Genomic DNA, 14,648 nt, shown 5'->3' with positions numbered 1-14,648 from the left:
AATACAGTTTGCCTCACTGTAGCTAGTATGTTCTCAAGTACATTAGTACATAAGGCCTTGTTCTGCTGTATGGACTTGTACATGTACATCAGCGGAGTACCTGTAGAGCCAGTGTCACAGAACTATCTATGCTTGCTAAAGCCGTATGTATGGATCCAGTTTGGGAGCACTCACTTGTATTCATCATAAACCTCTTGCTTGGGAAGGGATGTCTCAGGGTGCTCTTCCAAGGTGTTCCGTATCCATGAGAAGGCGTGCATCTGCTGGGCACGGCTGGACGACATGGAGATCTGATCGCTAGTGAAAGAAGAAGCAGTGCCAATGAAGACTTTGCTCCATAGCTCCTCCTCAGTTACAAGACTTAAAAATTGTCTGCCTACACGGGTGGAGAGACACCAGAGACAACAAGGGCCAGTACCTCACATGTTTAGCTATTCCTTGAGGCACGGGCAGCAGTTATCTCCCTCTTTCATCTACAATTTAACAAAGAGACTCCACACTCCAGTTCTTGACTGACAGACAGCTGCAAGTAGACAGTGATGGGTGAGAGTTCACCTACTTCCCCTCTTAAATTTATTGTTCCTTACCGACCACCTCTATGCTTGTGCCCACTCAGTTTGCCAGTTGCCCTCTGGAAACACGCAACTTACCCAGCAGATGCTCAGAGTGCTTCCTGTAGGCACCTGTCTGCCTACAACCATACTAGTGGGAACATATACTAATTTTGTGATGTTGTGATCTACAGGTTGGTTTTCTAGACCTTCCTTTAGTCAAACAACTGTTACCAAAAATACCAGTAGTACCTTCTTTCCCCCACTATCACATTTGTGTTGCTATACTATCACTTCCTACATAAAAAGCAAAGGAATGATCACACTTAGGCTGCAAAACACTTTCTCTGATGAGTCTTGCATTTTAGGAGGTTTATATTTACAAGCTATTCATGCACTAAAGATTCAAATGTTAAAAAAAAAACAATCTTCAGGAAACGAAGAGTCCTTAATGTTTAATAAAGGCTGCTTCTGCTACTAAACATGTCATGTAAATGGTTCCTCAGCAGGTAACTGCCACAAGAAGTAAAGTAAGTTTTCAGTACTAGCTGCTCATGTTTACACACTCACACACACATACCTTTTGTCTCCATTGTTGGGACCCGAAGGCAGCTGAAGGTAGAGGTAGAGTTTCTCTAGGTCTGTAAACTTCTCAACTTCTTGCTAGATAACAAAGGTATTTTGGTTAAAAAAAAAAAAGGGGGGGGGGGGCGGGGAGGCAGGGGGAGAAAAAGCAAACAATAAGAGTTGAGCTTGACAGCTAAAAACTGTCATCCGACAGTGTATTCCTAAATAATATCATTTTAAACAAGACAATATTTACTTATGTGAAAGAATGTGACTGTGAGCACTCTGGGACTAGAAACCTGATTTTCCATTTTATTTGCATACCATCACACTAGAAAGCACTGGTCACTATTACAAAATTCACATGCAACAAAAGCAGAATCCGGAAAAAATGTCAGTAACAGATCACTTCTGTAAGCAGACATGTAAAATGAAAACTTTATCTTCTCAGAGCACACATGAAGCACATCTGAGAACACAGCATCAAAAAACAGCTATGCTGTAACAATGCAGGATGTCAGACCTGATCCTGGGATTCCCTATATATTAATAGTTAAGTGTGACAGACTTCAATGAAGACATTTTAAAATCTGTCTATATACATATGTATTTTTTTGTTTCCTTTGGATATCAGAGTTATTGAACAGGTACTGAAGACAAGTCATTCAGTTAACATGAATCTCAGTGATGCCAGACTCCTCCTCCGGAGGGTATCAGCTGAGGATCAGACACAAGGGGGAGTTTTACCTGGTATATGCAAACAGTGATTACTAGATACAAACTAGCTTTTGGTCGTCTGAAACCAGCTACGCAGACTTAGAAATACTAGGAAAATCAGTTGTGGTGATGTGCTCAGGCCTGCTCAGCAGCAGTGGGAGTAAAGCCATGCAGCAAGGAGCAAGCGGGTTCTCCCTCGGGAAGATGCTGCAGAAACAATGCATGAGGAGCAATGCCTCCCATGATCCCCTTTTAAGTCAGAATACAGGTTTTGGATTACAGTTAATTCTCTTTTCCTTTACTGCTGTCTTACTGCCAATGTAACCTTTTCCAAAAGGAATAGAAAAGAAGAGAGCGGGACCGACAGGTAGCGAGACCTGGCTGTTTACTTCAGCAATGAGCAGAATAGAGAGCAGGGAAACTAAAAACCTAAACTTCACCTCAAAGTGGGGCTCCCTACCCACCCCAGGCATGTCCAGATCCACCTCGCTTCAGCTGGCACAAAATTAACAGCAGTACTAGAGAGAGGTGAGCTCCCACTTCCCCTCCGCTGGCTTTGTGCCCAATGCACAGGTCCCCTCCCTGACCCCAGACTCTGGGCAAGGACCAGCGGGACGTGCCGTCTGGGCAAGGGTGCTGGGAGAGCACGGGGGCTCGCTAATCCCCGCCGTCTAAACCCACCGCAAAACTGCTCCACAGAACTGGGCCACCAGCGATGTGACAGACGCGCTCAGAGCCAAGAGAAACACTTCCAGCAGCAGCCAGGTAACAGACACTGGATTTGTTGCCTGTGTAAGCTGCAGCAAACCACAACATTTGGGTTTTTTTTTTTCCTCTGACAAACTCCTGAAATTTGCTGACACTGATTTCTGCGTGGCTCTACAGCAGCTTACACAGCACTGGTGCTTCAGACCACCAAATATCCAGAGAGGTATTTCTTAATGGGTGCGTTTTGTCAAATTCTCTGTTTTTCCTTTCCTGCATAAATCACAGCATTTGGACTGGTGGGTTTTCCTTTAACAAACCCATTATTGAAAAGATCAACGTTCTTCAGAGAAAGAATTTACAGAAAATTAATCATTTATTTATGAAAAGATAGAAATTTAACAACTGCAAGAAAATTTGCACTTGTTTATTAGACCTCCTCTTCTTTGAGGAACTTAGCTGCTTTTTGTTTTAAATGGCAAATGCCAAAGCAACACACCAAAGGACACAGGTTCAGGTGAGATTACCTTGCATGGTAAGAGCTAATCCATGCGGCAAACACATCCCAGGCAAAACAAAGCAAAAAAACCCCGGATGACTCTGACACTGAGGTGGAAGACAATCTCTCACTTCCAAATCTAATGTGCCAGAGTGCAACATAAAGGGCAAGGTTTTAGAAGAAACATTAAACCTTTCATCAAAAAATACTGAAGTAGTCTCAGCGCCCACTGCAGTTGAAGCAGCTTCTGCTGTGTCCTGGCTGAAGGAAGGGGCTGTGTGGAAGGGCCCTGCCTGAGCCGTGGAGGCTCAGCTACACAGGCCCCATCTGTCAAACCCCCTAATTAAAAAAAAACAAACCAAAAAATCCCAACGATATATGTGTAGAGAAAAAAATTGACTGGGATTGTGTTAGCAGAGCCTTTTCCAAAGGATGCAAGCGAGCCAGCTTGTCTCTCATCAGCAAAACTGCATCCCTAGAGGTGAGGCAGTTGAGGATTATGGCTTTCTCACATCCTCAGCAGAAGCAGCTGGACAGTGATGTTATCTCACTGTTTTCACTCAAAACCCACTCCTCTCCACGCCTGGCCCCAGGCAGCACTTTCTGTACAACTCCTCCAGCTTCCAGCGACGGCTGCGAGGAAGCCGCAGGGAGACAGGACCTCCTCCAAACAGGAGAGTTAACACGAAGCCAGGAGTCACAGGCAGTTCAGAGAGGTAATCCTACCTGGGTGATAATTAGATAAACCTAAGCTTATTAGATGAGACTGAATCTATTTAGAGAAAATCTTCTTAAAACTGAAGAAGTGGCAGCAAAGGGATGGAGTGTGACAGTCAATGCAAGTAGTTTCAGGAAACATCATGTTTTGTTTAGCTGAAAAATTTGTTAAACATTATGTTTTGTTTAGGCTGTTTTCGATGAATGTTTCTAAAACTCTCAAAACCTGGTTTACAACCTCGGTAAGTACAATCTCTTCTTCAAACTCAGCTGACATCCACCAGTTCTCAGTGCTAAGGGTCTGGTGAATTCAGTGATAACTCGGTTACTGCAACTGTTCAAAGTATCAAAACTTTCAAATTTCTTAATGCAATCAGATAACAATTTGGGAAAGTGGAGGAACATTTCAGCTGGTCTACTGACTACTGACCAAGAAGAAAAAGATTCGCTCACCCTGAGTTTTTCTTTGCACTAAGTTCGATGCATATGGAAATGAATAAAAAGAAACAAGAACACAAAAAATACTATGAATTTTCTCCACTACCACCCCCCAAATAGGTCAATAGGGTGGAAAAAATAGGTCAATAGAGTGGAAAAGAGTCACAGCATCAAAACGAAGACTGCTGGCATCATCTTGGACAAATTCCCCTTTGCATAGCCCATTCAAGCTTATGCTACAGTAGTCCTAAAACGCAGAATGTAAAATGTCTGGGGAATCCTTTTCTGCTACTTAAAAGGATCTAAGTAAAAATTTTGCTTGAAGTTTCCTGACCTTGATTGACTGGTTCTATCAAATCAGATGAGGACTGTCTAATTCTCCAAAGGCTATTTATAAACCATATTTCTTGAAGCTGCATTAGAAAAACGCATAAGCATGCTAAACTGCTTGCAGGACTGAGGTGTAAAGCCATCACAAAGCACCACTTCTGTAACTCTTGGTCTTCACCTTGTATTTATCTCCTGTAATTGGAACCACATTAACTAAAGGAAGATTCAGTGAAGATGGGGAGCAAGTAGTGTTCATACTTATTTTCACAACTTGGCTTCAATTTAGGCAAGAAATGTATCAAGTACTCAAAATACCTGAGTAATCTTATATTCTGAGACAGAAACACTAAGGACAAAGAATTAGAAACCTCAAGTCACAGCTAAGCAAAGACTTTCAGTAACATATAAAGGAGCCGAAATCTCTGATATTTTTGTTTTGACAGTTACCAAATATAGATAGTTCACTAAAGAAGTGCACATAATATGCAGCAAACAAATTAAACCAGAGATCCATTTATATTTGTGTTATCAGGGGCCACATAGATCTGCTCGAAATGAATCTGTCCGTTTGCTGCCTAAGACACAGAACAAGGACCTCTTAGGAACAGAAGCAACTTCCTTTTTCATTCTAACAGGCATTTTGATTGAGCAAATGAACAGCTGTGAAATAAACCAGGATGGCCAAAATGTTGTGGGTGGGTTTTGTTTTTGTTTTTTTTTTTTTTTTTTTTTTAAGAAAATAGCAGGTTTTGACATCTGGTTCCATTCTGAGAGACACTAACTAGACACTGAAACTTTTCGCCGCGTAGAGACAAAGATCAGTTCGACACAGAATGTGGTTAAGGACTTAATCTGTGTTATAGGAAACATGAGTTTATTCATGTTCTTGCTTGAACCAGAGAACCTAGAGATTTGAACATGAGCCTCCAGAATCACAGAATATCGTTTAAGGTTTCCTGACCTTGGTGGATTGGTTCTTTCTATCTGGTTTTCTCTGACTGCTGATCTACTGTCAGGTCACAAACAGTAGTGAAGTATCATCCTAAAGTTGTCAAAAGGGATTACCCATGGGAAAACTCCAGGGAATGTGATTTTTCTGGATTGTTTTAAAGAAGAAAATATTTAGTCAGGCCAGACTTTAAATAAGATAGAGGAAGAACATACTAAGGAACAATTAGCAGAGTCACAACTTCTCTAATGAACACAGTGAAAAACAGCATTCAAATTTGAACTATTTCATATTTCCACAATGAAGCCAGAATTACAGGTTATTTCTGTCCTCGAGTTCTGCTGACGAGGAACTGAAGGCCAGGGGCACTGCTGCAAGCTTTTTGCAGGACTACTATTTTAGAGAGCACGGACCAACCTTAGTATTTCTTTCCACATTTTGAGTATTTATAGATAACTATACTCTAATTGAAGTAAAAAAGGCTATGCCAATGGCAACGTAACTTGCACCTACTGGCAGACTGGTTCTAAAACTTGTCATGCTTCAGCAGAACAAACATCTATTATTTAACAACCAGACTAAGAATAGCAAAGTAGTCAAGCAATCATGTCCCCACTTTGTGAACAGAGAAACAAGAAACAAAGGTTAAATAATTTGCTCAAGGTCAGATGGTTTGTTGGAAATATGATTGAGACAGAAAATAGATAACACTTGAAACAGAACTTATTATTCTAAAAAGCTGCTAATAAATAAATTTGATATGCTTTATCTGAACAGAAGCAGGAACATATTTCCGGTGCTAAATACTCCAGACAAGCCCTAAAAACACATGGCAGCTTTGTACTGACAGTGTCCAAGCACAGCTACCAAAGTTTTGTAGAGCTTCTGCCTGTCTCCTGTAGGGCCAAAAAGACAAGTGACAAGCTACCACCTTCTCCGCAGCAGGACCGAGGCACATTTCTTCAACAGATCTTACACACTGCTGCTGCCCACACTGTAACTGCTCCAGCCATCAGCAGCTTTGGTTTTCATGGCCATCAATCCAGCACTCTCTCACAAGCACTGACCTCTTTTCAGAGGACTAAGGAAAGAAACCTTAACCTTCTTGCTGAGTGATTATATGGAGCATACCATTTTAAAAATCAAGTTCAAAAGTTCACTTAGTATGTGGCAACAAATATAACAAGTGAAGTCATAAGAGAATCTACTGCTAGACATGTTTACTACAGTTAAAAAGATGTTATAATGAATTTTTAATGGCTGTTTACACCACAATTCTTGCTAATTATCTTTTTTGGATTGCACAGCATACAATGATTTTTCTTGTGATCTTCCAGAAACTGACAGTATGTCAGAATGTAAGTGGTGCAGTATAACAAGTAAAAGGCAGATAACTTTGGTCTCTTGTATGAGTAATTGCAGTCCCAGTGCCCTTATACTAGCTGTTTTCCGTAGTCCTCTGCTGGTAGCTACCTCCACAACAAAGACTATTGCCATCACAGCTGTTTCTTCTTCCTGTTTCTCTGCCTCTTGCTATCCTGTGTTAAACTAGGCAGTCTACATGCTAAGGAGCATTTGTGTGTGGCTCTGCGCACTGCGGCTGTGACCGGTGCTACCAAACACAAATGGCAACAAGTGTAGTCCGATTTTTCTCTAGTGGCATTTTTTTCTTTTGAGATTGCTAGCAAACTGATCAAATTTAAATGCTTTAAGGTATTATCGGCACCTCCCAATATAACTGAAAGCTAGTCCCAAATCTCCTCCTTACAGAAAGAAGGGAGACAAGGGACAGACATTGTCCCTTTATGCTTCATGAGACTGATTCAAAGGCCCTGAAAAGGTTTCTATCTGAACCAAACAGGTAAGAATTGTGCACTTAAAGGAAATGTTCTGACCTGCCCATAAGCTTGGAATTGGACTCTCTGCAGGCAGCTAGTACCCCAATCACAGGACCACTCTGACAAACCCATACACATTCCACCAAAGAGGCAACCTGCTCACCTACCTTCTGCAGGACAAAACTGGACAGGCCTGCAAGGAAGCTCCAAACAAGTTATCTAGAGCTATATAGTCACAGCCTTTTAGTTTAACATACTTTCAGATTCTGTCTTGCAGCTCACAGCTTTCCAAAAGCATTAAAAAAAATGCAGAAACCATTTTGCTAGAATTCAGCTTAATTTTTGTTTCCTGAAACTATTCTGATATTGGCTTTTTCTTTTTTAAACTACCTGAACAGCATTAGATCTACCTTTGCTAACCTAGAGTGGCCTTTCTACTGTTGACAGGACTCCTCTGAACTCATCAGCAGGACAGACAAGGAGGCATCTGGAACAGAAAATTAGACCATAACGACACTGCTGCTCTGTTCCAAGTCAAGCTATGGAGACTGCTTTGCGTCGAAGAGCACTACTCAGAAAAATAGCTTGTCCATCCAATGGATGAGACCTACATAAATGAATGGGCTCATAGTAACTGATAATCCCTTCCTCAGTACCCTAGGTCCACAAATCTGCAGAATTTAATGCAAGAATAGTCCTAGTGTAATTCCCTTTTCTTAAAACAGATTTCCAAGTTAAGCAGATGACTGGTTAACCTCCTACTTATTTACTCCCTCTCTGATGCTACTTAGGAACACCTACCCCACTTCCCATTTTTTACCACAGAAAAACCTGGTGTTAAAAGAGTTTTACAAGTGCAATTTGCCCTTTTGACAGTGAAGACTCACATACAAAAAATTTAAGCTCTTAAGACACCTGCTTTGTGTCCACAAACGTCAATGAGGAATAAAGCGGACAAAAATGACATTTTGCATCGCTATTTTAGTTGGATGCATCCAAGAATTTTTAAGCATAGGCAAAATTGGGTCCAAAGTTTGTTTGCAACACAACAGTACAGCTTACTTTAAACCTCTAACCACAATAAAATAAGACAACATTTTAAGGAATGAGAATTCAGTGCCATCTGAATTAGCCTTTGATAATGTGACTTTAAGGAGTATTCTTACTTAGCTCAGCCATACAGCTGAACAGATTCTATTTGATAGTATCCAGATGGTTGTCTATGTCATCTTTTTATCTTACCCGCTGGTACTTCTGGATGAAATGCCCAAGGTAGAAAGTCAGTATAAGCAGTCCCTTCCAGTCTTAAAATTTATGAACTCAGACTCTGATTTAAAGAAACTCACAACCTGCTCACTATTAAAAACAAATAAAACCCCTTTCTGAGTTAGTGCTAGATATTTGCTTCCCAGAAATAATCTCTTATCACTGTCTAGATCCTGTTATTTTAATGCACAAAGGAAGATGATTTTTATGCATTTCAAGGGCTTTCCTTCTTCAAAAAATTATATTATCTCTCTATCCTAAGTAGTACAGCAGAGCTAACAGGACCTGTAGTGTTGCATGTTTCTGGGAAGGTCCCTGAGATGCTGTGCAACTTTTGAAGTCAGCAAGATTTAAAACAAACAAACCAAAAATCTGATAATTATGACACCTGCAAGATTTTCACAGACCAGGACTTTAGTCTGCCAGGTTTTGTGCAAACATGCAATTCAATCTAGTTCTTTCTTTAAAATGTAGTACCGGCCACGAATTAACTGCTTCAAGGAAACAACAACAAAAGCAATAATCATTGTCATTAAAGGCCTAAAGAGCAATGGAACTTGAAAGCACAATTAGCTTCTTGCATACTCTGATCTGTGCAATACATAATCTTGCATCTAATAAAATCATGCTTACAAAAACGTTAAGTCACCTTTCTGTGCTGTATCCATACTGACAGTTCTACAAGTGGCAATCATAGCCACTTGCTGCTGGCAATGAGAGGTCAATACTTCCACGGAAAACCAACACCAAACCCACATCATGTATTTTTTTGGCAATGGAAACTAATTTTGATCACATTTAGTGGTAGTACCTTAAAGCCCTGTGTCGTGGTTTAACCCCAGTCAGCAACTAAGCCCCACACAGCCGCTCGCTCACTCCCCCCAGGTGTGATGGGGTAGAGAATCGGAAGAGCAAAAGTGAGAAAACTCATGGGTTGAGACAAAGACAGTTCAGTAAGTAAAGCAGAAGCCACACATGCAAGCAAAGGAAAACAAGGAATTCATTCACTATTTCCCATCGGCAGGCAGGTGTTCAGCCATCTCCAGGAAAGCAGGGCTCCATCACATGTTAACAGTTATTTGGGAAGACAAACACCATTACTCCGAACATCCCCCCTTTCTCCTTCTTCCCCCAGCTTTATATGCTGAGCGTGACATCATATGGTATGGAATAGCCCTTTGGTCAGCTGGGGTCAGCTGTCCCAGCTGTGTCCCCTCCCAACATCTTGCACATCCCCAGTCTACTCGCTGGTGGGGTGAGAAGCAGAAAAGGCCTTGACTTTGTGTAAGCACTGCTCAGCAATAACTGAAACATCCCTGTGTTATCAACACTGTTTCCAGCACAAATCCAAAACATAGCCCCATACTAGCTACTGTGAAGAAAATCAACTCTACCCTAGCCAAAACCAGCACACACTGCTAAGGAAAGGCTTCATAATAGCTGTCAGTCTCCAGAGCCATCTATTTTGGTCTTACAGTTCATTAAATATTAAAAAGCATTCTGGAGTTGTACTTACCAAAATGCAGTCCACTTTAGATTGTACAGTTTTGCTAGACGTGAGGGAAGAAAGAGAGAATAGAAATCTTGAATTAATCTAAACAGCAATGACAAAAATATTACAAATTAGAATTTCTATCACTGTACTACAAGCTTAATCTCCTGCTGTGAAATATCCTGCTAGTCTATGGAAGAATACTCATCCAGCTATTTTTTTTGTAGAAAGTCACCCCAAACTTAACTGTTTGTTAGAATTCTTGCTGTTTTGCTTTTATACAAGAACTGTGTTTTTTTAAAATGAAATATCATTGCAACTGGGAGCTATTATCCCCAGTTGCAAAGCAGCCAGGATGGATGTCGCTACTTTTATTGTAAGCTCTTCCACAATTCAGATGCATTTTACTTGTTCATCTGTAAACACAATTAACACCTCCCTCTCCCCACGCTTCAGTAAATCCCACCACTTCAAGGCATTTATTTCTAGCTTTCCAAAGAGCTGCTACAAAGCAGACAATTGGTATCCCACTGGCAACTTAGGAGTTTTCCACATTAGTCTCACTAACTCCCAGTTGGCTTATTAAGATGACATTGGGCGGGGACTGAATTAAAGTATGCCGTAAATGACCTCAGTACATGTGCCAAGGAGTGCAAACAGTATGGAACTTATTATACTTCATATAAACACACCCATAAGCAGCTTTTGTGTTTCTTAAGGGTGCTGTATTTCACGTGCTTGGTCTGACTGCATTAGTTGAAGGCATTTTATCATTGTTCTGAAGAGAAGCAGGAGCTTTAACATGCAAAAACCAATAGTCTTTACTGCTGGACACCTACTGAACAAGCACTGAACAACCGTTTTCAGAGTTCAGGGAGTGATTCTTTTCCTAGTAGAGTAAAACATAATTCAATCTCCTGTTAGCACAACAAAATATCTCATTACCAGTTATTTTACTTTTGTACAGGTGCTACCACATACAAAGAAAGACCAAGAAAGGTATCTGATGGATATACTAAAATCGTAAGTAAGAAACAAGCAAAACAAACGGCTCTAGTGTCTGGTGGTGATAGGAACCAAAGCTACTGAACCAGCATCTACTGTTTTATGAGATGCTCAAGAAGCATCTTGTAACAACACATTATTTTGAAACCAGACAGTCTAAAAATCTGTTCTGCAGGAGCTGCTAATACTGATGTCCCTTCCCATACAAGAACTGCATATGCTATAGCGACAGAATACAATAAAAAAATTTCAACAGGTAAGAATATATGACAAGTCCACTGAAGTAGATACATCAGCAGACATCCACTTCAGCTGACTTTGTGTAGAAGACAATCAGATGGGTGGACACTTGGGAACACCAAGGCGGGAGTAAAGCAGAGCTGTTGGGGATTTGTGAGAACAGAGAACGCTAAGGACAGTAAAATGGGAGCTTTTCCTTGCCTTGGGGAAGACGCTCACATCTACCATAGCAACTGAAGAAAGGAACTAGAATGTCATCTCACTGTTCAAAACCCACCATCTTACTAGAAAAGTCAAAGGACACCAAGCATGAAAACCTGCTGCTGCAAGTTACCACTGTGTCTGACCCAAAGCTGACCAAGGCATGCTGGCACAGACGGCTGCTCCAGCAGCACTTCTCTCACCCTGGACTCCATCACTGCCTCCTGCCCCTAGCAGGGTCTCACAATCCCTGTGCTGCTACACATGCACAACCTCTCCTACAAAGCAGTGCTTGTGGCAGCAGGCAACAGGGCTCAGGCATATGTGCCCATTTTTGTACCTAAACCTTTTCTATGACTGCACATGATAGCTTAATACAGAAAAGGAGCATGGAGGACAAGGGGATGCAGGGTACAGGCAGATCAAACTTAGTCCAAATACAGGCTCTACACTACAGACTTGCAGACGACATTGTGTGCTAGGCTTTTCAGGAGAACATGCTTCAGCCAGCACGGTTTCCCATCCTGCTAGGTTCTGCCAAACTGCTCATAAGTATGCCCATTTGCATGAATATTTTCTTCTTGCAAAGAGAAAGAGGCAAGTTGCCAGGAGGCAGCTGGTCAGGAGATCCCTAGAGATGTCCTTTTATCTCCAAATATCAATCTGAGTCAGTACACGTAAACTCTCAAATTTAGTTCAGGCTCTTCCAGTTGTGACCTCTGCTCCCACAGCACCAATCAACAGTGTCGAGAAGCTGCAGCAGAAGCGCAATAGTAAGGCCAGCAAATACACTTTCTCTGTCTTTCCTTTTCATCAACTGGTGGCACAAAAAGGATAGTCAAGTTCACGTCCTCCAATCTGCAAGTAGATTTTGTGACGGTTTAAAAGGCAAAGGTCCTATGGCTTCAGCAGGGATAAGCTTAATGTCTATTTTAACAGCAATTTTTTTCATCTCCTGCTTCATGCTCCCTAGAATACTGGGAGGATATCATTAAAATTTGTTAGTGGTAAACTAAGGCTTCTTTCATCCTAACCAGAGCACAAGCTAACACAGCCTGATTCTATAAAGCCTGTGCCTAATGACATAAATGCTTCTTATTTACCTTCCAGTGGAGTTGATCCACATCAAAGTCGAGCCATGGCAACCCTGAGGAACCAGCCCTTTGACTGGGAAGGTGCTGGGACAGTGACCTTCTCATGGTCCTGAGCACCGCACAGAAAAGCTCCATTTGGTGGGACTGCAGGACGCATCTCCATCAAATCAGGAGACAAAAGGACAAGTGACAAAGGTGGCCATCCCAGTTACAATGCGTTTGCCACTTTTGTTTATTTCACCCCACTTCTTCCTCCCCACTAACAGGACAGATGTGTTTTGAAAGCTGAAATTTGGCTTACAAATAAATAAGTCTGCTTCTGTCTCTGTCAAATGCATCCCTTACCTAATTACTACTGCAATTACAGTAACTGCAACCAGCAAACCCAAGAGCAAGGCTGAATCAGGCCCTACACAGAGCCATTTCTAATGTTTGGAGGCTGCTCCCTATACACTTTGCTACACATCTAGGAACAGCTGCAGGAGAGCAGTGGTAGTGATAGATGTTGTCAGTAATGAAAATAACGGTTTGAATCTATTAGGGGCCCAAGCCCATTGGAAAACTAAACTTAGAAACCTTACCGTAAGCTAACAGCCAGTGTTGTTCCTCCTGGAGAGCTGCTCCAGGGGGCTCCCTGTGACTCACCCCGACCTAGAAGCACAGCTGACATTACTCTCTCTTGCGTAGCTCTTCATGCTGACAGTCTCCCTGAAGTTAAACTAGTTCACTTACTTGATCTAAAACTTAATTCAGGCTACTTCAAGCAGTTTCATCCAGGACAAGAAGGTGCCTTTTCTGATTCTGGGGGTAGCTGTCTCTTACAAGTGATACAAAGGTGGCTGCTTTTACAGTTGCCTTGGATTTACCAGCTTGCACCAGATACTGACCCACCACAAGAACCTGGGAGCATAAAACGATATATCAAAACTTTGCCAAAAGAAAAAAATAAAAATAAACAACACAAAAAACCCAACAACACTATCACAACTAACGATGAAACTTTTGCTCAGTGGATACCACTGTGCAGACTGTTTGAAAGTTAAGGCACACTGCGCAATTCGAGGGACGTACAGCAATGCTCCTCAATGCTCTACAGCAATGCTCCTCAAAATTGCCAGCTCTGCTCCAAAACACCACCAGTCTCGATCAACCTGCTCACCTTTGAAGAACTACCATAAGCCACTCAAAAACAAGCCCAGCTTCTACTAATTAGTAAAACAGCAGAGGAAAGGTGGTTTCTTAGCCTGCGGTTTAGACAAGTGTAGCAGGGTGGTTCCCTGCAAAAGCCACTGTGTTTCATGGAGACCCCCAGTCCCACATCCTCCCAGGGAACACGCATTGGCTGCTTTGGGTCTGCAGTGGAAAACCTTACTGGAAAGTCTCCAGCCCATCTTAACAGTCTCAGCTTTTGACTTAACCTTTAGGCCCAAGACCTTTGAGAGAGTCTTGAAGGTAACTTTCAAAGGCTGCAGTAATTTAAGCTCCTAAATGCTGAAGCCACGTTGACAAACTCCTGAAAGTATCTTGGGGAGGACGGGGCGGGGGGAAATCAGACTAAAGCATTTCCTCAAACTGCTCTTCTATCTTATGCCAAAGTATGCGTGTCTGCTTTCCCTGACCTATTTATGTATTTCTGCTCAAAACAGCCCCATTTTAACAGCCCCGACTTGGCATGGGCAGAATGAGGAGTGTGTTCTCTCCCCAGGTGTGCAGCTGGGTTTACTTTGCACTGAGGGAGAGATGGAGGTGAAAAAGCGGGGGGGAGAAGGCAAGGAGATGTAATTTTTTTTCAAAGTGGCATAAAACCAGATGCTGCCAACCTCCCTCTAATTAAGCAATACTTTACTTTCAGGAATAGGTAGCAGAACTACGCCGAGCAATATGGGACTATCGTATTACAGGAATTCAGCTGCTCTGAGCACACTGAGTATTTCCTTAATGCTGCAAGTAGTAGAAGCCATATAACCACAAGGGATATGAGAAGCTTTATGCCTGTGAGAGCAGAGAGAGGAAGGTGGTTGGGAGGGGTAAAAGAAAGC

The 14,648-nt window shown here is 41.9% G+C and overlaps 1 protein-coding gene across 2 annotated transcripts in view; it reads right to left on the bottom strand.

Moving 5' to 3' along the window:
- Positions 1-14,648, bottom strand: part of RFX7 (regulatory factor X7) — a 51,170-nt gene that overhangs the window by 17,489 nt on the left and 19,033 nt on the right. Inside the window, exons 2-4 of one of the 2 annotated variants that reach the window (XM_075505955.1) lie at positions 10,094-10,127; positions 1,132-1,214; positions 175-297 (exon numbers count right to left, since the gene is read on the bottom strand). In XM_075505955.1, the coding sequence (XP_075362070.1) occupies positions 175-297; positions 1,132-1,214; positions 10,094-10,127 (240 nt within the window). The remainder of the gene's footprint in view (positions 1-174; positions 298-1,131; positions 1,215-10,093; positions 10,128-14,648) is intronic. The other variant, XM_075505956.1, reaches the window with a different exon arrangement.

Source organism: Mycteria americana, chromosome 6 (assembly GCF_035582795.1).
Source record: "Mycteria americana isolate JAX WOST 10 ecotype Jacksonville Zoo and Gardens chromosome 6, USCA_MyAme_1.0, whole genome shotgun sequence".
Classification (NCBI taxonomy): Eukaryota; Metazoa; Chordata; class Aves; order Ciconiiformes; family Ciconiidae; genus Mycteria; species Mycteria americana.
Note: the sequence above shows the minus strand (reverse complement) of the source record. Positions and strands in the feature narration are given on the sequence as shown.